This window comes from Aptenodytes forsteri, unplaced genomic scaffold, assembly GCF_000699145.1.
Source record: "Aptenodytes forsteri isolate BGI_AS27 unplaced genomic scaffold, ASM69914v1 Scaffold15, whole genome shotgun sequence".
In the NCBI taxonomy this organism is placed as follows: Eukaryota; Metazoa; Chordata; class Aves; order Sphenisciformes; family Spheniscidae; genus Aptenodytes; species Aptenodytes forsteri.
This window is the reverse complement of record NW_008795129.1, coordinates 4,229,693-4,256,199: the sequence shown is the minus strand read 5'-3', so window position 1 is coordinate 4,256,199 and position 26,507 is coordinate 4,229,693. Positions and strand designations below refer to the sequence as shown.

The window sequence follows — 26,507 nt, the reverse complement described above, 5'->3', positions numbered from 1 at the left end:
AAGTTAAGTTCTTCTCGAAGTCGTACCAGCGGCTGCAGCTCCGACGGGTCACAGCTCAGCTCCATGTCGAGCATCCCCGGGAGCGACCCAGCAGGAGCCGCTCCCCTACCCCGCAGCGGTGGATACAGTCCCGGGGCTGAGCTCCGCCCCGGCATCGGGGGGGGGGGGGCGGGACCGGGAGCCGCCCGGCCCCAACCGCGCCCCCGGCCCGCGGCCCGACCGGAGCCTCCCCCCCGTGCCCGTTGGGACGGGGGGGGGGGGGGGGGGTCCTGCTGCCCGCTGGGTACCAGCCCCATCCAGCCCAGCTCACCCCCCAGTAGATGGGCAGGGTGTTTCCAACACTGTCATCAACGGCAGGCAGAAACACCCTTACCCCGGCTGCGGTTAGCTGTTGCGTCTTCTTCACCGTAGACTGAAGCATCTGGCCACTGCTGCTGGGGACTAGATGGGCTCTGGATAATCCCCTACTTAAGTTCCTGCAGATGAAAATGGCTACAGAATAGTCAAAATCCCCTGAACACAGCATATCTCATTGCACCCTCCGGTCACTTCACTCAACTTGGTGTTTCACCCAAGTATCATGTCTTTACACACGTCCGACAGGAACATCCTACAAAGCTCACAGACTTGGGTGAGGGTTTTGCTTCATGCAGACGTCACTGCACCTGTACACAAGTCACCTGCTTAACTGCTGCCTCTTCAAACAGGAGGCAAACATCTGTCCAGATGAGACATTTGCTCTGTATTCTACAAGGCAGCAGTGGGAGGTCATCAGGAAAGAGTCTGACATGTGGGAATGAAAATCCCCTGGTGATTTTTACACCATCCCTGACTTACACTCCCCATTTTCCAGAGCACTTGCAAGTTTCTCCAGAAAGGCCAGCTTATACGTTTCTTAACAGGGTTTTGCCATACCCTGCACAGGGACAACACCCTGTACATAGCATGGGCTCCCACTGTGCCTTGCACAGCTCTCACCTTAGTATTCCCAGCTCCCAGGAGGTCCTGCCCTGACTGGAGGACTGCAGCTCAAGGACTGCACAGAGTCTGCTCCCCATCGCTCTTCCCTTCCCCCTCCTGCTTGCATCCTTGGCAGAACCAAGCTCCAATGCTTTGCTGAGTTTTCCTGCGCTCCAATCTTTAGCTGCCCTGGTGAAAAAAAAAAAAAAAAATTGGGGCGGTTATACTACCATTTTCAGAGGAAAAGCCTTTGCTAGTGTGTGACATGAAAGGACAGGGCAGAAAATGCTGCCCATTAATTTGCTGCTACACAGGACCTATGCTGGAACCGCTGCATCCTTTACGCTCTTCCACTCCACGTAGGTCACGCCAACATCATTTCCCTCTAACAGCGGTGACCTTAATCATCCTTAAGGGAAGTATGGGTGATGAGATTGCAGTCACACATTTATAAAAGGCTACCCTTTGAGCTGAAAAGGGAACATTACCAGATCCAGTCTTGTTGACCGTGGAGCACTCTGTGAGCAGATGCCCTGAAGTTACACTACCGCAGGGTCAAGATTATCTCATGGCATAAAAGAGGCTGTACAGAACAGTCTGTAGAAGGACTGAAACGCAGTGGATGTGTAGGGGGAGACAAGAAAGCAGCTACACTAACTAGGACAGTGGCAAAATGTTATCAGCATGGGGAACAGGGGCAGTGTGGCCACCAAGGTCTTCACTTGCTCATTGGCTAGCTGGCTCTGTAGCTGCACTGTCACCAGTTACCTACCTGCTCCACACAGGTGGGGACATGGAAACAAGGAGGCATAGTAGTTGATTTTTAAAAATTATTTTATTCATTTTAATTCCAGATAGGATATGCCAGTTCAGGCTGGCCTTAAATAAGAGAGCCCTGACAGTCTCTGCAGGACAAGAGAGTGCGTGCACAAAGCCAGCCTCGCTCGGACAGACCCACGCTGGTCTGAGCTACACTGCCGTCCCTACCAGTGCCCAGGCCAGCCAGTTTTCTGCACAGGAGGCAAGGCTGAGCAGGCCAAGATGGCACATAACCACCTCCAAATCAGTTTGTCGTACTGCCTGTGATTGTTACTTGTGGTTTACACATCAGAGCACAGTGGAAACCATTGTGGGATCTCCTTGCACAAGCACTGCAAGCTTTCATTAAAGCTTAGGATAATGCCCTGATTCCATATGTCCCTCTTGACTGCGGAGAATATGATATCATACATAGGCCCTCCCAGGGGCAGCTTCTCCACCACACTGACCACACTGTGAAAACAAAGAACAATCCCTGTGTTCTCGATCAAAATATCTTTTAACCCTTTTGACGCCAACAGAGGTGGCGTGGCAGGTAAGCCATGATTTTGTTACACATGCTGCAGTTTGGTTTAAGTAGGTTTAAGAGGTGGGAAGAAATGGTAAGGATAAGGAAACAAACTTCCTCTCCTGGCTGATTCCCTAACTTTGGAAAGCAACCTCGGTTTAACACATGTTGCAGCAAAGAGCTCGACAGAAGATGCTGGAGGTATTACGCTGGGCTGTTAGGCTTACATTCAGCTAACGCAAAGCTTATGCCCACATAAGTGGTGAAACACTGGCCCAGGTTGCCCAGAGAGGTGGTGGATGCCCCATCCCTGGAAACATTCCAGGTCAGGCTGGACGGGGCTCTGAGCAACCTGATCTAGTTGAAGATGTCCCTGCCCAGGGCAGGGGGGGTTGGACTAGATGACCTTTAGAGGTGTCTTCCAACCCAAACTATTCTATGATTCTATAATAAACTCTAGATGCAAAAGCTGATGCAAAATGAGGTATTACTTACATTTTCTGACACTTCAAATGTGGGCAGCTCTGAAGAGCTGTTTTTAAAAAGGGCAACAGCAGGTAATGCAACACAATAAATAGCATAGCTGTGTTGTGGTTTAACCTCAGCTGACAACTGAGCACCACCCAGCTGCTCGCTCACTCCCCGCCCCCCCGGTGGGATGGGGAAGAGAATTGGAAGAGTAGAAGTGAGAAAAACTTGTGGGTTGAGATAAAAACAGTTTAATAATTGAAATATAATAATAATAATAATAATGTAATAGTAATAATACACAAAAACAAGTGATGCACAGTGCAATTGCTTATCACCCACCCACCGATGCCCAGCCAGTCCCCGAGCAGCGGCCCCCCCGGCCAGCTTTCCCCAGTTTATGTACTGAGCATGACGTCACATGGTATGGAATGTCCCTTTGGCCAGTTTGGCTGTGCCCCCTCCCAGCTTCTTGTGCACCTCCAGCCTTCTCAGTCGGTAGAGCATGGGAAGCTGAAAAGTCCTTGACTAGTGTAAGCATTACCTAGCAACAACTAAAACATCGGTGTGTTATCAACTTTCTTCTCCTCCTAAATCCAAAACACAGCTCTGTACCAGCTACTAGGAAGGAAATTAAATCTATCCTTGCCGAAACCAGGACAAGCTGTTCGAAAGCCAAAGCTCCAAGCACATGAACACGCACATTTCTGCATAGATTGAGGCCTCATAAGCACCAGTCTGCAAAAGACTTTTTATAGCTGGTTTGGGTAAAACCCGGGGAATGGGCATAACTTGTTCCAAAGAGAGGGAAGAGCTGCAGTGCAAGCTCTTTACCGTCAAAGGTAGAGAGCTTCAGTTAGTGGTGTAGGCAGGAGGTGGCGCTGACTCAGGGCTAAGACTCTGAGATCTGTGCGGATTTACCAATTTGTCTGCATTGCCCCTCTTTCTCAAGTTTAGCTGTAAATCTTCCTCCCAGCCACCATGACACAGGTGCATTTCTTGGGAGGTGGAACAGAAAACAAGGAGGGTAAAACCCAGCAATCATCGGAGCTGCAGGAAGAGCTGGGGGAGACGTCGGCCCCATGATCAACGCAGTGCTGGGTAAACCCTGAGCCTGCCTGGAGCTGAATTCGGCTCGGTGCCTCACAGGTCTGCTAGCACAGGGGCACCCTCTGGCACCAGTCACCAGAGCTTGTGACACCATGGTCTCCAGCAAAGGGGCTCTCAGCTTTTTGGCCATTAGAGGGGAGCAAAAGCCCGTGGAAGTGCAGGGAGGCATCACCCACGGAGCAGAGCCCTTCACTCCCCAAAAGCAAGAGCAGGCAGGAGGCTGGCTGTGCTCCTTCCTGAGACTCCTGAGCTGTTAGCTCTCCTCCCCTGGAGAAGCAGGGCCCTCAGACCCAGGGAGAAGAGAGGATTCCTTGCTCCCTGCAAGCAGTCCATCTGTCTTCCTTCTGCTTCCCCAGCCTCAGATCAGCTGCTTTGCCTTGCAAGAGTCACCCAAATAGGCTGATACAAACAGTTTAGGTTCAAATTCTTCACAGTACCAGAGGAACTAGTCCTTCCTTGCAGCTCCCCGAATGGCGTTTGACTGGCAGTCATTAAGAGACACAGCTCAGCAATAATGTCTCTTCTTTACCCTGGCAAGATACAGCCGTAAGAAACAGCCCTCACATCTGTACAGTGTTTTGGCATGGTCCTTCTGAAGGATGTGTATGATGATCGAGAAAGTTGGACATTTTAGAACAATTTTGCATGGAGCTAGCCAAAGTGTTATCTCCTTGATGCATATGTACTCTAAAAGATTGCTTCTGGGGAACACGCTGGACGGGACGGCCTTCCCCCTGCCAGGCAAGACAGTGTTTCCCAACAGGACAAAACCAAAGCAGACCCACTAAATGGGAGGATGAGGACTCTCAGAAGGGACTACTTGGAGTCCTTACTAGTGCACCAAGTTATATCTTGCTCTCTGACCTAGTTGCTCTTACCACTGTGAAACATCTCCAAAGAGAAAATAACATAAAGGGTAGCTAATGTCCTAAGGGTTAAACAAAATGATGGTGACATCAAGAGCTATTATGACAAAGATGTCACAATCTGCAATCACCCTTTGGATGAATGCTATCACAGCTCTAAGCTACGGGTTACAAATCCCATGTGAAACACCAATGGTGGAAATCACCTCTAAGGAGCTTTATTGTTGGCTTTGTGGTAGCATGTACCATTTACAAAACCTTTTGTTCTTTGAAGCCTGTAAGTAGGCCAACTGGTTTTTGGAAACGGTGAAGAAGACAAGTGCACTAAGTGAGCAGCTGGGATTTTGCCTAGCGTTGCTATGTCTTCAAACTTTGTTCTGAAAACAACAGTTGAATACACATGCAGAAACGGGAGAACCTGAGGTTGGTAGAGAATTTGTCAATTTAATTCATCAATTCATCAGCTGTTTTCACAGCTGAAAATTCAGAGGCTGAAGGAGACCAGTCTGTCTACCTAACAAGTTCTTGAACAAATACATGTACGAAAATCCTATTGAAGGACTTCTGATTAAGATCGAAGGTGTCCTTTAAACAAGCTGATCAGCTACATCTTTATCACAGAAGTCTCAAAGCTCAGGCTGAGTTTAAAAAACATCTATAGGCATTCATGCCTGTACCTATTTGTGTTTTCTGAACTGTTCGTTAAAGAGAGACTTTGTACAAAACAACGCTCAGAATTTCTCAGCCAGAACAGGTTCGGTGCTTTAAACAAGAGTAAAATAAACCACAGCACAATAACAACATCATTGCATTAACCAAATTGTCATCGTGAGTTGTTGCCTATGTTGGTTACAGCGTGTAAGAGCTCTCTACCCTACATTCTCAAACATACAAAGCACCTTCCCCTTTGCGAAGCCAAACAGATTGTGCCCAGAGTCATTCACGCAGCCAGACCTTGCCAATGGCTCTATGGCGGCCCTTCTCCACTTCATCATTCTCCTGCTCCAAAGCCCAATGAAGTCACCTGCACTTGCCGTTAGTAGTAGTTACAGCAACACCAGGCACACACAAAACTTCACGTCTTTCCTCCAGATGAAGTCTATCAAGGCTGCAGAGTCTTGGTCTATTTGCCAATCCCAGGCAAAGTTGAGAGAGCAAAATGAAAGTTCAGCACGTTGCTTTGTAAAACCCACTGGCTACAGAAGTGGGACTAAAATGCTATTCCTGTAACCAGAGCAGAAAGTGCTCGTTTCTGCCTTTTCACAAAAATAAAATAAAATAAAATAATCAGCATTCACCCTACTTGATTCTGTCTCGGGGACTATTTTGATCCCTGGTAAAGCTTTGCTCGCCACCGCCAGCTACTTGCCTTCTTTTTTGCAGCTTTTTGGAGAACCCCTCGTGAAATGTCTTTGGAAAGTCCTGCTAATGAGAACCCACTTTCCTTCATCTGGCACTGAACTGTTACAGTCAGAGGGTTCCTTGGTTGGCAAGGGGTGACCTGCAAAGGAGGACAGTCTTCAAGCCTTTGGTTTGACATCTGGGGTTTTTTTGAACCCATTAGGTGCAAGGCTTACTGTAATACAACTTCCCTGATCAGACTCAACCTCTTCTTAAAATATAGGTGCTCCATTTGCTGCTGGGCAGTCCTGACAAACTGTGGATCGGTTGCAATCCAAACACTGGACTGTGAAAGGTATCTGCATGCTGCCCAAAAGGTCTGCAGTTGTTTCTTCAAGTCCTCCCTACTTCCTAACCCAAATTACAGGCGGGGAAATGATGGCCCATTTGACTCAGAGGAGCTAAGGCTGAATGATAAAGCAGCTTTGCATCCAGAGCCGAGGCCTGAGGGAATGCACACAGGTCTGGACGTGGGGGTATTATAAAAACATGTTTCTTCTGAAACAAGAACATGGCCCTGAAGGCCACCTCAGCCAGACCTGGGACAAGAAGGGGGGATATTTTTACTGTTACGCAGTTGCGGGCAGTGGAGGGCAGCGGCAGCAGCACAGCACGCAGGCTCACGCGTGGCTTGAAGGGGTCTCCTCCCCGCCGGCTCCAGCCCTGTGCCACTTGTAACTTCCCACCCCAGCCATGCCGCTTACAATTAATTATTTCAGACTTCCTCTGAGATGTCTCCAGGCCTGATCCTAATTCAGCCAATTTTTTACTACCCATAGTTAGTCTCAGCTTCATTCCTTCATCTCTTGCCAAAATATGTCTTTAGCACCATCCCTCACTGCCGATCCAGGGGCCAAGTGCAAGAGAAAAGAGAGCAAAGCAATTAGTTTTTAAGATCACCTTTTACCAATCTCTGTCTTTTGTTCTTGCTGAGGCCCTTAGCTTCTTGCCAGTTTAGTTTTAATGAAAATAATTAACCATTCAACTCTTCTTCCCAGTTAGTTTAGATTTTAAAAAGACTGGCCTTGATAGCAGTCCATGCACTTCAGTGGTGGGTTCAGGGCACAGCCATTAATGTTTCTCTGCCTAGAGTCCAAAATCCAGCATTACCACGGCTTGAATTGATAGATCACCTCACCCGAAGCTTTGCACGAAGGGCACTGAAGTTTAGCTCCAGCCAAAGCCTCTGTTGAACTCACATCATTGGGATAATAACACTGAGTTTACCACTTGCAGAGCATGTAATGTTGTTTCTATTTTTTTTTTCTCTTTTTTGGCAAGATACACAGGTTAATCTGTGTTGCTTTCAATAATGGTTTAGCTATTCTTCTTCTATCATACTTTTCTAAGAGCAGACATTAGATATATGGGGCTGTCCTTACCGTCATGAATGCTACTATTCTGTTTTCAGTAACTCCTCCAAGCTTCCTTGTTCTCTCGGATTTCATAAAAACAAAAAGTCATCTTGTTTCCTTTGAACTACTGCTAAATGGTTCTACATACCACTTTGAGCACACTCACCTCTTCACAATCAAGCAGGATCACTCTGGTCTTCCAGGATTACCAATAACAGAAGAAAACTCAACTCTGCAAAACTCTTTACTGAGATTGCCGAGTTTTACGTCAGCACATGGTTTGATCTCAGAAGAGCTTGCCTTACAAGAACACGTATAACTGAATTCAAAGGAGATACGGATTAGGTTAGTCAACAGCATCGCTACCATAGCACTGGTACAAATTTATTATTAAATAGTAATTCAAAAGTTTTCCTTAAGAAAATTGCTACACAGCCATTACTGCTACAGACACCACTAAGGGTAGCTGTGAGAAGCTGAGAAGAAACTAGCCCCAGCTGCATCACACCTGGAGTCTTTTATAGCAGCAGGTAGAGTGGCCCTGATGGGGGTAAACAGGCTCAGCTAGAGGGTGAGAGGCATCTTACCCAGCAGAAGTCCCTGAGCAAGAGGGAAGAGGCTGAGCGAGGAAAGAGGAGCTTCCTGAACCCCAATAGATCTGCCAGCCTTCAGGAGCAATTGGCTGCCCTCAGCTGTCCTGAAAGGCACGGTGCCCAGCTCCCAGCTGGCTGGGTGGTGCGGGAGCACCGGTGGTGTGTGTAATGTCTCCCTGGCATTTGCAAGCCTTCTGGGAGCCCTCCCAAAGCACAGCTTGGGAGGGACCACGGGTCTTTCTGTTGTTTGAGATCATGCCTTGCCTGAGCGCCCACGAGAACAGCTGCTTTCCATTGCACTGCCTTCAGGACTCGCTTCCTTTGCTCTCCAGACAAGCAGGGGCTGCTATGAGTGTCAGGGCCCTGCATGAGCTTCCCCCATCCTGCAGTTTGGCTGGCCCTGGCAAGGAGGTGCTGCCCCGCTGACCTTGCCATCACAACTGGGCTCCCTGAGCTTCGCAGAGCAGCTGGTCCTTCCTGCACCCCAACAAGGAGTAGCCCATTCACATATCCCCCATAGGATGATGCACGTTGTGACCTGTAATTTATGCTACATCTCTCCTCTCTGAAAGGCACCAAATCTGATTTACAAGCCCCAAAGTGTCAGTGCATCCACTAAAGCCTGCCAAAAATTCATCACCTCACTGTCCAAAAGTTTCGCCCTGTTTGCAGATGGAATTTCTCTCACTTCCAGTACCAGGAGAGGGCACAGACCACCTGAGGACCTGCTGTTGCAGGGTCCCCGCACAGTGTGACCAAGCAGGCTTTTGCTGTAAGCCAACTGCAGAGGAGCACCCCTGTGCCACCATGCCTCCTGCTGCTCTGCAGCTCGCCTCCATCTCCCATCCCTGCCTGACACCACTGCCTAGGCGGGACAGTGGGAGTACTGCTGTCGGGTACCGCTGGTGGCTTGTGTCACATTGTCCCTTATGCACCTGGCTGGGAACTCGTGCCAAGCTTAGCAGCTGGCTTTTCTCTGCCAGGAACGAGGAATAGCGATCTGCAAACTTATGCTGGGGAAAGCAGTGCTTTACTTTGGAATATCCCTTCCCGTATGTTGCCCCTTGTACTGACACCACACTCCGGCCCCTGCAACACAGCTGGCGAGCCACGTAATCCCCACCACTGAAATACAGCTCGTCCTCAAAGGAAACCTCCTTCCTCAAATAAATCAGGGTTGGGACCTTTGCACCAATCTGATAATTCCCTGCTCCCGGGAACAGGGGTGGTTATAGGTATCAGGAGCAAGCCCTGCTGTACAGCTCCACCTGCCATGACACAGCCCCAGGGAGGTCCCTGCGGGGACAGGGGGACTTGCCCGCTCCAACAGCCATCTTGATGGCAAATGGCCACTGCTGGGGAGTGGACACCAACAGAACTTGGGCTCATTTCCTTCCTCTGTGGGAAGTATTTGCAACATGGAAGCATCAGAGGAAGGCATTGCCCACGATCTCAAGAGCATCGAAGAGGTGCATGGAGGCCACGAGGGAGAGGTCCAGGGGCAGAGCCCTCCCGTTGGGGGCGAGTGGCTGGGGCTGAGCCATGCACAGGTCCCTGCATGAGTCAAAGAGAAGGGTTTCCTGGCATGGAGGTGCTCTGTGCTCACTGTCATTTAATGGTGGCGTGAGTCAAAATCATTGTCTTCAAGGAGCCCGTCCTCCTCGAGGCTTTCCTCTCACAGCTGGAGTGATTTCACACTCGCCTGCAGAGGGAGACAGCTCCTCTTTATTAGCTAAATTTTGTTGACACAGTTTGATGCCACCACCTTACCAGGCTAGTAAAACCAGTTGCAGAGCTGACGTGGCCCTGCTGTGGCCCACGAACAGGCTCTCCGGTAGGGATGCTGCCAGGGGGACACGTGAGGACCCTCCCACATACAAAAGCACTGGGGATGAAGCAGCAGTAGCTTATTAGCTGTTTGCAAAGTCCTGCAGGAGAGCAGCATTTGAGGCAGTGCCAGGCCCTGCTGTGTGCTCCAGCGGTGGTACGGCCACTGATGCTGGCCTAAGAGAGTGGTTGCAACAGGAGCGGTGTGAGCACGTGGCTTCACCCCTTCCCGGTCACCAGCAAGGAGCTGCTCCCAGCAAAGGTGCTGCCCCCAGCCCAGGGTTTGGGCAGAGCTGCATGGCCATCACCTGGAAAACACACTCATTTGCAAACCCAGGGTGTCTCAAATGCTGGGATGGCTCCCGCTCGCAGGGCTGCCATGCCTCATGCGTTGAGCAGGTTTGTGAGGAGCTGCCGGAGCTGGGCAAACCTGAAAAGCTGGCTCACGAGCGCCCCAAATGCCTTCCTGCCCGCAGAGCCACTCGGGGCCCTCACAGGGAGTTTTGCACGCAGTTGCAAGACTGCTGATGTTTCGGCACCCCGCTCAGGCTCCCCCGTGCCTTGCCAAGAGCAAGACGGAGGGGCAGAAGGCAGCTTTGCACTGCCCAGGGCTCAACTGGGGTTGCAGCTCCTGGGTGAGGCTTCTTCGGCCCTCCGAAAAGTATTGACTCATGTCCTACTTTTCCTTGAGGGGAGAACAGAAGAGGAAAAAAAAAAAAAAAAAAAGAAGGATTGTTTCCTGCTTGCTGCCTCATGAACCACGATTTTAGTTTCCTAAGTTATGCCACAGCCCTACCTGCCCGCCTCAGTGCCTGTGACAAGGGAGGGCACACCATATCTGAGAGGCACCATGCCCAGAGGTCGGATACCAAGCTGAAGGCAGAGCTGCCCGAAGAATAAAGCTCACCTCCATCCCTTCCCCCACCAAGGCTTTTAATGTGTGCGACAGGCTACTCATTATTCATAAGAGAACTTAATAACTAGCTTAAGGCTTTGTTATACTTTTTCTTCGGTATTCAATACTGAAAGAATAACAAGGAGAAAAGTAAAGAAAGCTATGCGTTTAATAGGGAGAGAGAAGATTTACAGAGGATGGGAATAAAGCTGGAAAAGCTAGAGGAGCCCTCATCTTTAATGAGTATATCCAAATACTTCCAGACCCACCCCCCACCCCCCAGAACTCAAAGAATGGATCCTGACAGTTTCTAAGCCTGTACGCAGCCCTTCCTGGGGAAGACTCTTTTCACTTCAGGGATGCTTTTTGAATGTCCGCTTCTTACTCACAGGATCCTTGGGCAGGTTTGTGCTTTACTCCATTAAAAGTAGTTCTCGCCAAATTGTTGAATCATTTTTTAATACACTACATATATTTTGACTCCCTGGATAGACATGCCTCCTAACTCTGCTATACATTTGGAAGTGAAAGTAGTCATGAAAAGCTCAAGGAGTTAACTTGAGCTTGAACTTCTTTCTGAAACTGTGAACAGCAAGAAGGCAGCATCCTCAGTAAGCCGGAAAATAGACTCACATCTTCATAAGCCTGCACAGGCTCCTTGGGTCTCAAACATTTCTCTCTGCTCTTTTACTTGCAAGCAAAACAACACGCAGGTCTCTGGCCCCATCAGGCTATGGTGCCCGTTTCCTCTGCAGTGCCAGCACTGGTGATCCGCATCTGACCTGGAGGATTTCTCTGGGCAAGGCTGATGCTGGTACCCTCTCCTGCAGCTCTTCCAAGGCCAGAGATGACTGCTGTGGGGCACAGCCAAACTGAAGCAGCCCCTCACCTCTAGTGTGTTTTGCTATACAGCTGGACTGTGGGAGATGGAGACAAGCCTCTCTGCTGAGGCATCAGTTTGCAGACATGGTGCATTTGTCCTCTTGCTCTTTTTTCTTCTCTTTAAGTTCAAAGCAATCCAACGCTTTCACCAAGCCACAAGCTTCCCAACTCACTTGCTATATTCAGCCTAATCTAAATAGCCAAACTCTCATGTAGGCAGCAGTAATGACCTCCCTCTTCCACCCCAGAGATGACAAAGAACTGAGCAAAATGCCCCACCTCCACCCCCTTGTCCACACTCATCTGCTAGGAGATGACCACAAAGCCACCATAGTGCAACTGGCAACGGGCAGGCATGCTGCAAGACTTGTGCCAATATCTTCCCCCCCAAAAAAAAACCCCACACCCAAACTCCATCAACTTTTAAATTTCAACTCTCAGGCAGAAAGGTGCCAGGTGGCCAGTGTTTCTACCACTTATCTACAACCCCTCCTTTCCCCCTACTATCTGTTAGCAGTTCACCTTGCTCCAATCTCGCCCCCATCCCCCACTGGGGACAATTAGACTCCACATCCTCAGCTGAGAGGGCACGAAGCCACATGGGACTGCTACAGAGCAAGACCAATGGGTTGCCATGCCCACTGACCATAGTCGGGCTTGGGCATCTCAGGAGGCAGCAAGAAACTCCAGGAAGAGCAACTTCTGCCATGGGATAGTTACAGGTCCCAGCTTAGGTCTACGGGCTCTTCTCATCTGTCCTCGATGCAAATGAGATTCTTGTCCAAAGCCTTCTTCACTGCAGCCCCTCTGCAAGCTGAGGGTTGGGGAGGGAAGGCAGCACTGTTGAGCCTCAGAGGAGCCACCCAGTCAGAGCTGGGCACTGTCCCAATCCAGAGCATCCCAGGAGCCCAGCCAAACCGCTGTTCGCTAGGTTGCACATGGCAACGCGCCTTTCATCTGGAAAGAGAAACACGTGCAATAGCAAGCAAGAGCAGAGCCTGGAAACACCAGCAAGGGCAGCCGTGGCAATGAGGTTACTCTGCAGCTTGTGATGGCCCCAGCTGAAAGCATGGAGCACAGCCCTCAGTTCTTGGCATGGGGCATCACCAGTTGGACCATCAGCCAATGCTGCGGGTGGGTTGTGCAACTGCACCCAAGCATGGATTTGCCTTAGAGCCCAGGTTGAGTAGAAACACATGGGTATCGCTCCATACCATGGCCCCAAGTGGGGCAACAGCATGCCTGTTCACGTTGAAATGAGCAGGCATTTCTGTTTTCTTCAGAAAGAGCAGAGCTTGTTGTTTCTATAAATGAGCTGTATGGCCCATTGCCTATGACCAGCTCTCCGAGCTACTGACTGCTCTTCCTGTGGTCCTGACACTTGCATCTGTTCCAAATTCTTCTTTTATCACAGGTTTGGAGGCTCCATGGGCATGGGTTTGTGTCACGTGCTGGCAGAGGAGGGAAGGCACTGCCTGAAACCCTGCGGGAAGACCAAAACGAGTTGCTGACAGAGGTTTGTAGGGATCCAGAGGTACACGGAGACCTTAGCAGCAGTGACAAGAAGAAAAAGCACTTTAATCTTGCTTGAACAACATCCTGAGAGAACTGCCACACAGGGGAAAGAATATAACTTTATTTAAAAAAAAAAAAATAATAATTTAGCTCAAACACAAACAGGATTGCAGAGGGTTGATGGAGGCAGGAAGGACAATATTTACCCACAGAACTTAAAACAGACCAATTTCATTCTCTTGTAGCCAATACTTTCAGTGCCCTTCCCTGTCCACAGCTCTACTGCAGGTCCTCACCTGCACATAAAGGAATCCTGACTCCTGGGGCTCTTGGTAACAAGGAAGAGGAGAAACAGTGTCTGCCACGCATGAAATGCTATTCCTACCTCCAGTGCCCCCACGGAGGTCCAAAAAGCCAGAAGAGCAACACCAGCATCTAAACCAACGTGCAATAAAAAGGGAACAACTCGCAGTCCTCCCTGGAAGTCTACCTACCCATGCCCCATTCCCAGCACCCTGGCCAAGTGCTTCCACCCATGCCTGAATTCGCGCCCCCGCCCACAGGTGCTGTACACAGAGGTGTGCACGCAGGACTTTGCAATACTCCTCCCTCCCCATCCTCTTCTCATCCAGACCTGCTGATCTTTCACCTCTCTCCGTGCCTGCGCGCCATACATTTCGTGGCACAGCAGCAGTTCGTTTCACAGTGACAGGATGTGTCCTGGAACATGCTGAGCCACTACTGCAATTTCTTTGCTTCTGTGAAGTGGCCTTTCATGCAATTGCCGTTCTGATACACAGGGCTGGCCCCCTTCCTTCTGCACCACACCACAGATTTGTAGAGGACGAATCCAATACTGGCCAGACACAGCAAGAGAAGAGCCAAGATGTCCAGGCAGAAGTACTCGTATAAGGAGAGGTCGTAGACAGCAGGGCGAAGATATGGTGCCCCATCGTGACGAAGGATGTACTCCAGCCAGTACACTGTCCTGTTGAGAGCATGCATTGGTCTGTCCAGATGCAGAGCTGAGATGAGCTTGGCTGCTTTTCTGTAGCTGCAAGGTAAGAAGACAAGAAGTTATCCTTCTGACAGGAGCTTCATAGCTGAGAAGTGGTCCGAGGCATCAAGTCCCAAATGATACCTTGGGAGAGTGGCAAATTCCTTCCACAATTCTCGTCCTATCTACCTCTGAAAGCCACTCTGATGGCAATCACTAGCCATGGCAGCCCAAGCCAGAGCGCGTTTACTTTGTGTTTTGTTAACAAGACTGGCAGTTCAGCTCCCAAGTCCCTGCTCAGTGGGTTCATGGGGATTGTTGCTTTCTGAGGGGAGTTTGCACCCAAAGACCTCACTCAGCATCAAGCAACAGTCGCACGCTTGATGATTGGCCAAATCCTTCAAGGTACTGAGTGACAACACCTTAACAGCTGACACTGGAGGTTAGCAGTTGAGAGCTCCTAATAGCTAACAAAACCAAGCCAAACGAACGAAAAAATAAAGCTCTCGGACAGCATTTCAACCACCAGCAGTTGCATGGGTCCTGTTGGAAAGCATCACTGTACTGCAGCAGATCTAGGAAAGGGCAGAGTATCCGGCTGTCAGAAGGAACAGATGGAGCATTACCTGCAGCCCACTCTCTGCGCTAACTGTTTCTACAGGAAGCTGTTTGGACAAGGCCAGGGAGATCCCAAGGTGAGGTTGTGATCTCACTCTCCCTAATGACAGGCTGGCGTTAAAAGGAGAAGAGGTTTGTGCCTCAGCATCTCATAAAGCTTTCTAAGAAAACTACAGTCAGAGCCAAACAGGACTAGATCACACTCTCTGACAGCAAATGGTGGAGTATCTCCTCCTGGACGCATCTCAGGATTTCGAGGCACTAATACGTCTGGCCAGCTGAGCAATGCTTGCAACTCTGCTTGGTCCAGAAGCCACCACAGACTGTGTAGGGGACAACACAAAGACACGCTGGTTCCTACATACAGCCTGCACCAACGAAGAGTTCGATGCTTTTGGATGCCTCACCTGGGATCAGAGATAACTGTGACGACAGCCTGGTAAAGATCCTCTTCTTTTACTCTGCTCCAGTCCATGAGGATACCCATGCCCTTTGCCTGCACTCTGGTCATGATGTCAAACTGGTCCCCGTAGAAAGGAAATCCCACCACTGGCACACCGTGATAAATTGCCTCAAATACACCGTTCATCCCGCAGTGGCTGACGAAGGCTTTCACGTTGGGATGGCCTGCAGGCAAAGAAATGGCAGCAGGTCAGTGCCTTCCATGCTGAAACAGGGCTACCGGTGGCTTCCTCAACACACAGTGTTGATGTATGTTTGGGGAAAACCAGGCATGCTGAGTGGAGAGGATGTTACTCTTTGGGAACACACCTGGCTTTTGGAAGCCCAAAACTTGCCGAGTAGTGCCTGGAGGAGAGATATGGGGGCCAAGATGCAGCTTCAAGCAGGTGTTAGGTGAGGACCATGTTTTGTATAGATCAGACTCGCAACAAGCAACAGACTGAGACCCACACAGGTGCTGTTGTCCTTGTATGCCTTTGCTGTGGTTTGGGCTAAACTCCAGGGATGTTGCTAGCAGCACACACACACACAGAGCCCAGCCTTACCTAGCAGGTCGTTCTGGGGCAGCCACCCCATCATCAGCGTATTCTCACCCAGGTTTCTTGGCTTCTGCCCAAAGTATCTGTGGGAGAAGAGAAAGGAAGGGGGGGGAAAAAAAGGGGGGGGGAAAGAAACACACAGAAAACAATTATAAATTCAATCAGATCAAGAGATGGAAAGCAAATTCTGTGTTTTGAGATGAATCACCCCTCGACATTGATTTCCATCCAACTCGAGTTAAGAGGAGTCCCATTCCCTCCTCACCTCCACACCACCCTCTGTGGGAGGCGAGCGAACGCGCCAGCCATCTTCTCCACCAAATTGCTCGGAAGAGCTCGGATGCCGATGCCAAAGGAGACAACAACAACACCCGCATCTGCTGCTTCCACCCAGAGACGCAGACCCTGCAGGCAAAACACACACAGGTGCCTTGAAGTCTTATTGGAGAAAGGCCCTTCCCACTGTTGCCTCTGCCAGTAGAAAGTTGTCTATGGAGAGGATGAAGCCAAATCCACCTGGAGCACAAAGCTACGTGGTTTTCACCAGACAACGAACTCTAAAACCGCTGTGATTTCTGCACCCAGCCAGGCAGAAGTTACTTAAGCACCTGCTGGGCTTGGGAGCTCTGCAGGGAGGTATCCAAAACTTGCATTTCATAGCATTACCTCCTGCTTTGGAGGTAACGCAATTACTTTTTGGCAAGGAGGGCTCTGAAAACATAAGGCCCACACAGGAGCAGCCAGAGCAGAGAAGGAAATTGGAGTAAAAAGAGGAAGGCTATTTTCCATCACCACTAAGGCAGGAGGCCTGTCAAGGTCTCTAGCTGTAGGCTGATACAATGGATGAAACATCACGCAGGCAGAGTCGGGAACATCTCACTGGAGATTCCCCACAAACTCTCCAACGTTGAAGGCTCCTGGAGGTGGCAGAAGGTTTTGCCATCTTGCCAGGAGACTTCTACCCATCCTTGATAGCTATTTGCAGGTAGCAGATTTACTTTTTGGTCACTAGGCAGAGAGGTAGCTACAGCTCCAGCAAAAACCACAGTTGTCTGTCCTCCATTTAGAGGCTACCTGTAATGCTACATAAACAGGTGTGTATCTAGAACAGAGTCCGTACTTTTTTCAAGGACCAGAAGGCTGCAGGGAGAAGAAATCAGCCACCACAGCTGCTGTGGAGCAAACACCAAGTATCCCCTTTTATGGCAGGCTGGGCTGAGCCTATTTCTCATTATGGATTCTGTCCTGCTTCAAGTTTCCTATCTATCACAGGAGCATTTTCGGGAAGTTTCCTAAAATCTGTCTTTGAATATGAATACTTCCTTGAAATAAACACCGTAGAAGAACACGAAGGGCAAAAAAATAGTTCTTCCTGTTATTAAAGGAGAAAAATAGGATGATTAGTTCAGAATACCTTATTAGTAGTAGTCTACAGGTTGGGGAATCATGGTACAGAAGAGTTACAAAGCACATTTTAGTGTTACTCTCTGGGGATATTTGTCCTTTGTTATATGCTTCAGGGACTCAAACCTATCCTTGCCGAAATGCTTAAAAAGCCCTAAAACAACCCAACAACCAAGAATCAAAAATTTTTCAACTAAGGGATTTTGATTTCTCCATTCTCTTGAGTTTCACATCGTTTGAGCAATACAACCGCTAAAACTGCTAAAGAAAAGAAACTGCTAATTTTACTTTTCTAAATAAAAGTACGATGACTCATAAAACAGATGATCACGTTATCCATTATAATTGGGCCTTAACATTTGACTTTCAGAAACAGCATGAAAGTTACTAGGGAAGCATGGTTGACCACCAAAAGTTCTCACCATCTCTCAGATACATATCTATATTTCACCGAGTCCTAATTAGAGGAATTCGCAATCATAGTGTTTCAAATATGAGGAAATAAACACCTTAATTATATAACTCTGCTCCAGTTCAGATGGGAGATTCCTTAAGCTACTCCTAGACGTACAGAGGCCCCCTCTTCTGCTGGTATCCCGTAACCTGGACACAGACATGCCTGCCTTCTAGCACGACAGCCACCGCCCACTGCAGGGCTCCGGACGTATCTCCATCATTCTTCCCTTAGGCGCCCTGGGATCTGTTCTGGAAGCTGTGAAGCACATGAGTAATGCCCCAGCAAACAACTCCCTTCTTTATAAGGCAGGTGTGTACACGGCCAGATTGGACCAAGCCAGTGTTTTGCAAGACCTCTGAGGTAGCCGCTCTCTGACACAGCTTTTGGAGCACCCTACATGCGTTGCATTACCTGCATGCTGTGCCACATGGGACAGGGTGATGTGCAGCCATACACATCTGGAGAACTTCCATTCTAAAGGACCTGACCTCACTTCTTCCTTTTAACTAGAAAACATTGGCACCCACCGTCTCAATAAAAGCTGCCATCAGAGATCTTGACTGGCCTCTAATAATTTGAAACTTAAATCTTATCTCCATTTCAGTCCCTTATTCAGGACACCAGGACAACATCACTGCTCGAGTGTCATTATCCAGGTCTTTTTCCCCCCAGTGTTCGTAAAAGCGGTAAGGCAATGGGAGGAATGGCAGACAGGTCCTGCTCTGTTCCAATATTGTCTTCAGTTGGAGGTTTTAAGAGCTTGTCCCTCTGAACTTATCCCTGGGGATAGTGAGGTACAGGCCAGAGAAAGCCTCTGGGATGCCTGTGGAGTTTTCCCTCAGGGCTGGACCTTGAGAAAAAGGGGATGACACACTTTAGTTTTGTACGCTTTGGGATTCCACACTGAATTTGATGAGGGAACAAACACAGCTCTCTCCTATGGGTTCTTAAGAATACAAGCTCAAGGGCAGAAATGCCCTGCGAGAAATAGGATTAAGGAGGAAATTCTGGATTGACATAAATCACTGATGAAGCAATGAAGACTAATTGTTCTTCCCATTTCTGCTTCAAGTATAGGAACAAAGAAACTACTCATGATCAAGTCCCAGGGGCAACACTGCCAATTTAGGACTTCCACACACCATCTTAAATGGACAGTGAAGCCAAATCCTGCTTCAGGGTGGACAGCTTAATTCTACATCTTCCCTGCAACCCCACAGTCCTGAGTGTTCCCTGTCTCCCTGCTGCACCCAAGCACCAAGCACCACCCACAGCAGCTTTCCAGACTCCTGGGGCTTCAGAGCATTTACAAGGTTCTTCAAAAGAAGATTTGCACTGAGTAACTCCCCAGGTTAACGTGCAATCACAGCTCAAAGCTTTCCTGCACTTACCACTGGAAGGGGCTTTGCAGGCTCGGCAAGGATGCCCCCTGTGAAAATGACATGAGGGAGCGTCGGACGGGGAAAGTCCAACACGACATCGTTACAGAGGAAGAAGAGACTAGTTCCATGAACAAGGTCCAACATGGATATCTTGGGCTCCACCCTATGCTTCTCCATGAGACGTTCAAACTTGGGCAGGATGACCAGCTTTGTAGCCACACGAGTGATCATGTAGACTAGGAGGTTCCAAGTCCTACCAAAGAAGCCCATCCTGTCTGTCATCAGGGAGTTAAACTCGGGGACATAGGCAATGGGGGAAGTGGCACCAATCTCCGCTGGGAACCAGAAACCAGTGGAGATCACAGCATATTTGACACGGAGGATGTGGGCCAGGATAAAGCCGCACATCTCATTGGGGTCCACCAACAGCAGGTCAAAGTGCTCACGCTGGAGTTTCTGCAGAAGGGTAGAGTTTCCCAGCACCAGGTCACAGTTTTCCAGGTACTTCTCCAAAAAGGAAAACATCTCCAGAGAGGTCATCTTCCCTTGGAAGACACGCTTTATCTTCTCCTGCACCCAGGCATCCGCACTCTCTGTGCTGAAGATACCCCAGTAACTCTGCACACGGAAGCCAGGCAGGTAGGTTTCCACATCCCGACCCTCATGAAGTAGCAGCACGGGGTCATGGCCCCGGTCAGTCAGTGCCTCTGCCACTCTCATGAAGACTCGCAAGTGGCTGTCAAAGACTATGGTGGGCATGATCAGCACCTTGGCACAGTGAAATGACTCCAGGGTGAATGCAGCCATTAGGAAGAGAAGAGCAGCAGGGCACAGTAGCACCTTCATCATCTTCATCGCTGCAAGGAAAGAAACGTGCCATTAATATAGTATGAAATGCTCTGTCACGTACTTGAGCAACTAACAACCAGGATTGTAGCTGCAAGCCAGAAACTCACAAGCTGGGAGAGGAGAGCAGTCTGGAGTTCATCACTGGAAAACAACAACAACCACCACCACTAAACAAAAAAAGCCACAAAAAAAAAACAACAAACCAACCCCAAACAGTCAGGAATCAGGGTATGCTCTGTCACGTACTTGAGCAACTAACAACCAGGATTGTAGCTGCAAGCCAGAAACTCACAAGCTGGGAGAGGAGAGCAGTCTGGAGTTCATCACTGGAAAACAACAACAACCACCACCACCAAACAAAAAAAGCCACAAAAAAAAACACCAAACCAACCCCAAACAGTCAGATATCAGGGTGTATCAGGGGAGTTTTCCAGAAATTCAAAACCTCTCCTCTGTGCTCCTAAGGCTCAAAAACTAGCAGACTGACTTGCCAAGAGTTAGAGAGGGAGAGCGGCTGGAGGAGCTCTGCTGGGTCACAGCACCAGCAGAGACACTCGCTGCTCAGTCCCCAGTTACCGCTACAGAACCAGCACAGCTGGATTTCATTTCTATTTCTGCCCAGCCAGAATGGCTGGTTCCCTCTAAGCCCTTGATTTCTGTGCAAGCTCGCTGGGAGGCCCACAGAGCCCAGTGGGAATGCCAAGAGACACGCTCCGGCTTTGGCCCTCGCAAGGCTGGCGAGCCACCTTGCTCAGCGCAAACGGGGCAAGAGCGAGCCCAGGTCACAGCAGGACCCTTCGAGAGGAACCGCAATCCCAGAGAGCACAGCAGGTGTCTGGACGGAGAGCTGCTCCGCTACGGATCAGCCGTGGGAGGATGGGGAGGCTCTGGGGAAAGGGCTGGGAAGGGAAAGCAGGTACCAGGATACTGATGCACTGGAAGAAGGCAAACCCAGAAAGCAGCCCCAGAGATAATGTGCAATACCCATGGCACACTGATGCCCCTTAGTCACACTCCTACGGCCGCCATCCCATTCCCAGTTTGGTGAAACACCCAGCACTTCTGTTGTGTAAGGGGTGTTGCTACATCACTGGAAGTGAACGCGCCTCACCCACACCTTACATTATTTTGGGAGAATAATTACGAGATAATTATTTGGGAACAGTCAGAAGCAGAGCCGTGTCCTGAGGACCCAGTTCAGACATGCTAGGAAGGGGGTGGGGGGAAGAAGTTACAATAGGAACAATTACAAGTGGATTTTGGATGGCCCCACACACTAAGCCCCAGGGGGGCTGCAGGGATGTGGTAGAGCAGAATTTGGTCCAAGATTTTTCTGCCAGCCTCTCCACTATTGCTTAATCAATTAAGAGGCAGGAAAGAAAGTCCCAGATAAGATCTTGCTAAATACAATCTTCAGACTCCCCTCAGCAGCTGGATATCTCTGGCCAGAGGTAGCGTGTGGAGGTGCCAACACGGGAGAGTAAAAGTGCCATACTCCCCTCCACATCACTTTCCTGTCCCATGTGGGGACAGGACATGGGAAAGAAACAGAGCAGCCGCTGGCTGAGACCCCCCCTCAGTTTCAAAGGCAACTCCTACAAGGGCTTGGACTGCCACCCTTCCCACCCAGGGCCAGCTGGGTGGCTGTGCCTGCAGGAGCGATGAGAAGCATGAGAAATGCTAGCAGCTACTAAAGGAGTGGTTGGACCCTCAGAGCAAAAGCTCCAGGAGGATGGAGACAAAGGTGACGGCCTTGAGAGAAGAGAGCAGAAGCCCTGCAAGGAAAGTAAGGATCTGCCCAGGATCCTGCCTCCCTGCCAGCAGGAGCAGGCTTGGCTCATGCTGGCAGCGCTGGCCACTGTGGAGCTACAGCCCATGAAGCTGGTCTGGTTCTCAGCTTACTTGAGAGGCCCAAAAGGGATTTATCCTGCTCAACACTAAGGGAGGCAAAGCATTTGGCTATGACATTGTGTAGCAGATCCAGAGAGCATGCAGCTTCCAGGGAGAGAGGGAGGGACGGCAGCCCCGTACTGCTGGCCTTCTCCAGCACAGCAGGGAGCTCAGGACAGGCTCCATGACAGGAACAGGTATAGGCTTGTCCTGGGGCACCTGGTGGGTCATAAGCGTGCTGAGAAGAGCAGAAGAGGTGGTTTTATATGTGGGGTGGGGTGTTTTTCTCATTGGGCAACAAGTAAAAGGTGAAGAAACAGTGCAGGTGAAAGGAATAGTTATTTAAAGAAAAATTGTCACCCATCTTCAGCAAGGACCGTGTCCTGCCATGGACCGACGTGCCAGGCATTGCTGAGACCCTCAGCTCTGCTGGGACCCTCTGGGGGCTACCAAAATCCAAATGACAAGCAAGGTGTCAATCTCAGCCCTGAGGCCAGGGGCAGATGCTGACACAGGAGACTTGCAGACTGCTCTTGGCTGCTTCATCCTTTCCAACATCAGGAGCAATCCCTAAAGGTGCTGGCTCAGGAATCCCTTGTCCCTGCCCAGGCACAGAAGAGGCTGTAAATCTTCCTAAGTGGTGGGAAGACGCCAGGCTGCAGGAAGGGACCTTTTTTCCTACCCTAGCTCTTGCCACCAGCACAAATCTCTGCTCTATCCACGCCCAGAGAGGTAGCCTGGCCAAGGAATCGGCTCCAGCCCTAGATCTGTGCTGGATGCATCAGACAGGTTTTTAACCAGGCACATTCCTGCTTTTTAGTGCTCCTGGGATATAATGAAGGCATAACTACCAGCTCAAAAGGCAGCACTCTGCTGGCTCCATCCCTTGTTCAGCAGCTAGTCACTGTTAGGATCTCAGGTTGACAGCAAAGGGGAAAGGAGAGAAGACCCAAATCTTATACACACAAGGGCTAGATGAGGGAAGGCTCAAAATCCACCTGCTCACCTCCCCGCTTTACCTCTTGCCAAGACTGGACATGTAGCTACAGCTGCCCCATGAGCTTTGCAGCAGGATCCTCCAGCAATGGTGGGTACTGTGGCCGGTGCAGCTCTGTCCGCAGCGTGGGGCACTGGCTGCAGCCCAGCCCTCTGGCTACAGGAGCTCAGCTGCCTGCACCCACTGTCAGGCTGCAGACGGGTGGTCTTTGATGGAAACCTCCAAACTGCTAGGCACGGGAACATGTTTCTGCTGGGAGGCGAATTCACAGCCTGCGCCTCAGCAGAGGTGCAAAATCCAAGTAAATGACAGATCCCACACTAGATCCGAGAGCAGAGCAGACAGAACCACCTCCTCATTTGCGGTCTGAAGTCCTGGGCTAGGGGCTAAATCAGATAAATATTGCAAGAAATAGCACTGCCACTGAAAGGAGAAGGCTTGTAGAGAGAGAATATACCCTTCCCTGTTTTCATGACATGCGCTCAGTAAAGCCATGCCAACTGACTGATTTACGCAGAGGAATCCCGCTAACACCACAATTAACACTAACAGCCAGGAGTCAGGGTTCAAGAAAACTATTTAAAAGCCCGTGCCACAGAGGCTTTAACTTTCACCGCTGCAGCATGCAGGGCAGGGCAGGGATCTCGGTAAGAGCCAGGACCAGAGCCTGCTGCAGGAGGGGTGGGCAGGGGGAAGCCCTCACGTGACTGTCACTGCAGGCAGCAGCATCCCCGGCCACCCTCAGCTGCTGCGAGTTTGCTTTCAAAGCCCCAGCAAAGCATTGAAATTGAAATGGGAGGCAGCAGAAAGGAAGCAGAGAGAACATATCCCTCCGAAATCCCCCTGAGAATTTGCCCTATTTAACACATTTGACAGGGTATGATTTTGATATGAATGGAAGATTACACCAGTTTAACTTAAGTGAAGTAACTGAACAGCTACAGCTCTAAAGATAGATGTTTCTTTAATTCAGGTGCCTGTTATCAGGTTGAAGTACTAAAACCTCTGACAGCGAGCAGTCTAGGCAGAGAAGCCCATGAAGGCAGGGCAGTGAACAGACTCCAGCGCAAGGACCCTGCCGTTTACATCTCTCCCTCTCCTCCAGTATTTTGTATTACCTAGTTCCTGCCTAGGACTTGGAAGTCCATATCCATGGGGCTGAATTATTTCCCCTCCTGTATCCTAGTCTCCATCCAGCTCTTGCCCACAGTAAGAAGAAATGTTTTCACTGTAAACTTCTCAAGAATTAACAAAGAAGCACAATTCATTTGAAGCCAAAAGGAAAGGGCATCTTCACTTGGATGCTCAAAACTCTTCCTGGAATAAGAAACCAAAGTTTGCCTCATCTGTTGGGTATGATCCAGAAAAAACAGGACCATCTGCTACCATCAAGTTGATGACAGCCAACCCAGTTGTGGCTAATTTATGGAAGCCAAAACTCCATGCAAGCAGGCAGGTATGCAGCTCTGAAAGCAACTCTGCCGCTGCAGGAAGATGTCGCACTACAAGCGGGAGCTGCCCAGGGAAATCTCTAGTAAAAACCTAGAAGATACAATGCTGTATAAAGTAAACTCAATAAAGCCTATGTTGAAGCAGGGAAGTCTAACCATCAATCACATCCAACCCAGTGCTTAGTGGGCTTCTGTGCTCTGGTTTTGGATTATCACAGACTCCTGCTTCACTAGAGTCACCTGGGTAAATAACACTAACACTGAAATACTAATATTAGTATTATGGTATACTAATATTAGTCTTACGGTATACAAATAGTAGTATTAGTATTTTAGTGTAGGAAACAATGAGCAAGGAAAAAACCTTCCCTTCAAATGTAAGCCTCCCCAGGGAGCCTACAGCCCTGAGTTTTTTAAAATGTTGTTCGCACACAGAGTGAATAGTGCACAGATGGTCTGCTCAAACCAGCGTACCTTTCTAGCATTTTTCTTTCGACATCTTCATGGTGGCCCACAAGAAACACAGAGAATGAAGAAAGCCCAGATCCCCAAAAGACCAAAGGGAATGACCACAGCAGTGATCAGGTCAGCATCAGAATAACGCATACTTTGCACCACACTGGGTGCTACTGCTTCCACACAGCGGCATCAGAAGTGCTCTGCTCATCCTCATCCATTTTAGACAAAGATTGATGTAGTCCCCAGTCAATTCCAAACCTTTGGGACCTTGGGCCATCTTCAACATCCTTCCTGGACCATCGGAGTTTTATGGAGGAAGCTCTACAGGCAAGGTGGGAATCTGCGGGCCACCAGGAGGTTGGCAGTCCATAGGTCACAGCCAGGAATCATGGTACTAAAGAAAGTACTGGTCCGTAACAACCAAGAAAAGAAATAAAGATCTGTATCTCAGCTTGTCAAGGCATTTGAAACTACACACATCTCCAAGAACTTGAGCTGGGGAATGGTGTCAAACACCACACATCTGCTTCCCCACCTGGCCTCTCATCATACATCAAATCTGTCTGGGTGGTAAGCGAGATTCCCCCCACTCCATATCCACAGGCTTCCCGGTTGTCTTCCGGAAGGGACAGAGATGGTTTGTGACACCACAGTGCTCTGCAACAGCGAGTTCTTCCGGACTGCCTTTTCCCCCCGCTTGCAACACGGTTGCAAGACAGAGAAGCAGCTGATGTGAGGCTGTGCTCCTTGTGAGCGGTCTCAGGTCTGCAGCACGGAAGCACTTAAGAACAATATTTGTAATCCCTGGATGCAAGAGACAGAAAAGCTTGGGGCCGTTTCCAAATGCTCATGTGAGCCATAGACCTTGAGGTGAGAGCACACGACGGTTCAGTGCACATTCTGGTCTTAAGAAGGGGTTATGCCTGTATGACAGTCAAGTTGAACAAGTTCTTGAGACTGCAGAGAAAACTGGAGAGATACAAGTACACCAAACTTTAGAGGAGTGATCAACAGGGGTGAGGAAGAAAAGTCCTCCATTTACTGCCCTGTCATTTCAGCTTCTTTCTGCAGAGAAGCGCCACATTAAAAGAAATCATTAAACACCCCAGAAGGTTGTGAAACCTTGTGTAGGAAGAACTGGGGATTGATAAAGTCCTGACAGACAAGTCTGATCACATTTGACAGAATTACAGAAGTAGAGAAGCTAGAGATGTATCTTATCTTCAGTAAAACAATTGACGCCCTCACGTAAAAAAAAAAAAAAAAAAAAAAAAGAACCAAACCAAACAGCTCCTCGACTCTGAGCACACCAGAGGAATGAGATCTGGCCGAGCTGCCATAAACAAGGGTTGAGGAGGGACGCATAGGAAGAGGAGGCACAACAGGAGAGGGAAGACACTCCTGAGATCTAATCTCCTTGAAGAAGATGAAGCAAGTTACACAAAAGTGCTTTGAACATTTGTTCAGGTGCCAAGGCTCTGATCCTGCACAGTTAAGCAGATGCTTAACTCGTGCCCTTCAGTAGCCCTGTTGAAGTTACCCAGGCTGTTTCACACACGCGTCCTGGCAGAGCCAGGGCCAAGCCGACAGCTGGGAACTCAAACCGTTTCCCTCTCTCCCTTCCAGCAGCAGAGGAGCAGTCAGGTGCCTCTGCCATTAGCTGAGAAAGTTCAGTCCAGCCCTTCAGCGTTCACCCGGAGCGCCACCGGCAGCCGTGCAGCGCCCGGGGCTGCTACCATCTCCCGCACCCACAGCCCACACCGAGCCAACCCGTCTGCGCAGCCCACCGACCCCGCTGCCGCC

General features: G+C 49.6%; 1 protein-coding gene across 1 annotated transcript; it reads right to left on the bottom strand.

The window, feature by feature from the left end:
* Nucleotides 1-13,937: 13,937 nt before the first annotated feature.
* On the bottom strand, nt 13,938-19,913 carry LOC103897613 (2-hydroxyacylsphingosine 1-beta-galactosyltransferase). The gene is made up of 5 exons (XM_009277697.1): nt 19,068-19,913; nt 16,081-16,220; nt 15,822-15,898; nt 15,222-15,441; nt 13,938-14,253 (listed from the first exon to the last, which is right to left on the bottom strand). The coding sequence occupies exons 1-5, from the start codon at nt 19,911-19,913 to the stop codon at nt 13,938-13,940; spliced, it is 1,599 nt and encodes a 532-aa protein (XP_009275972.1).
* Between the last annotated feature and the right edge of the window lie 6,594 nt (nt 19,914-26,507).

Bases quoted from the DNA above. Each gene is read 5' to 3' on its own strand.
- LOC103897613 (XM_009277697.1), bottom strand. From the start codon at position 19,913: ATGAAGATGATGAAGGTGCTACTGTGCCCTGCTGCTCTTCTCTTCCTA. The intron at 16,221-19,067 runs GTAAGTGCAGGA...TTTTGCCTGCAG, and splicing joins CTGCAAAGCCCCTTCCAGTG to GGTCTGCGTCTCTGGGTGGA. The intron at 15,442-15,821 runs GTAAGGCTGGGC...CTTTGCCTGCAG, and splicing joins GCCCCAGAACGACCTGCTAG to GCCATCCCAACGTGAAAGCC.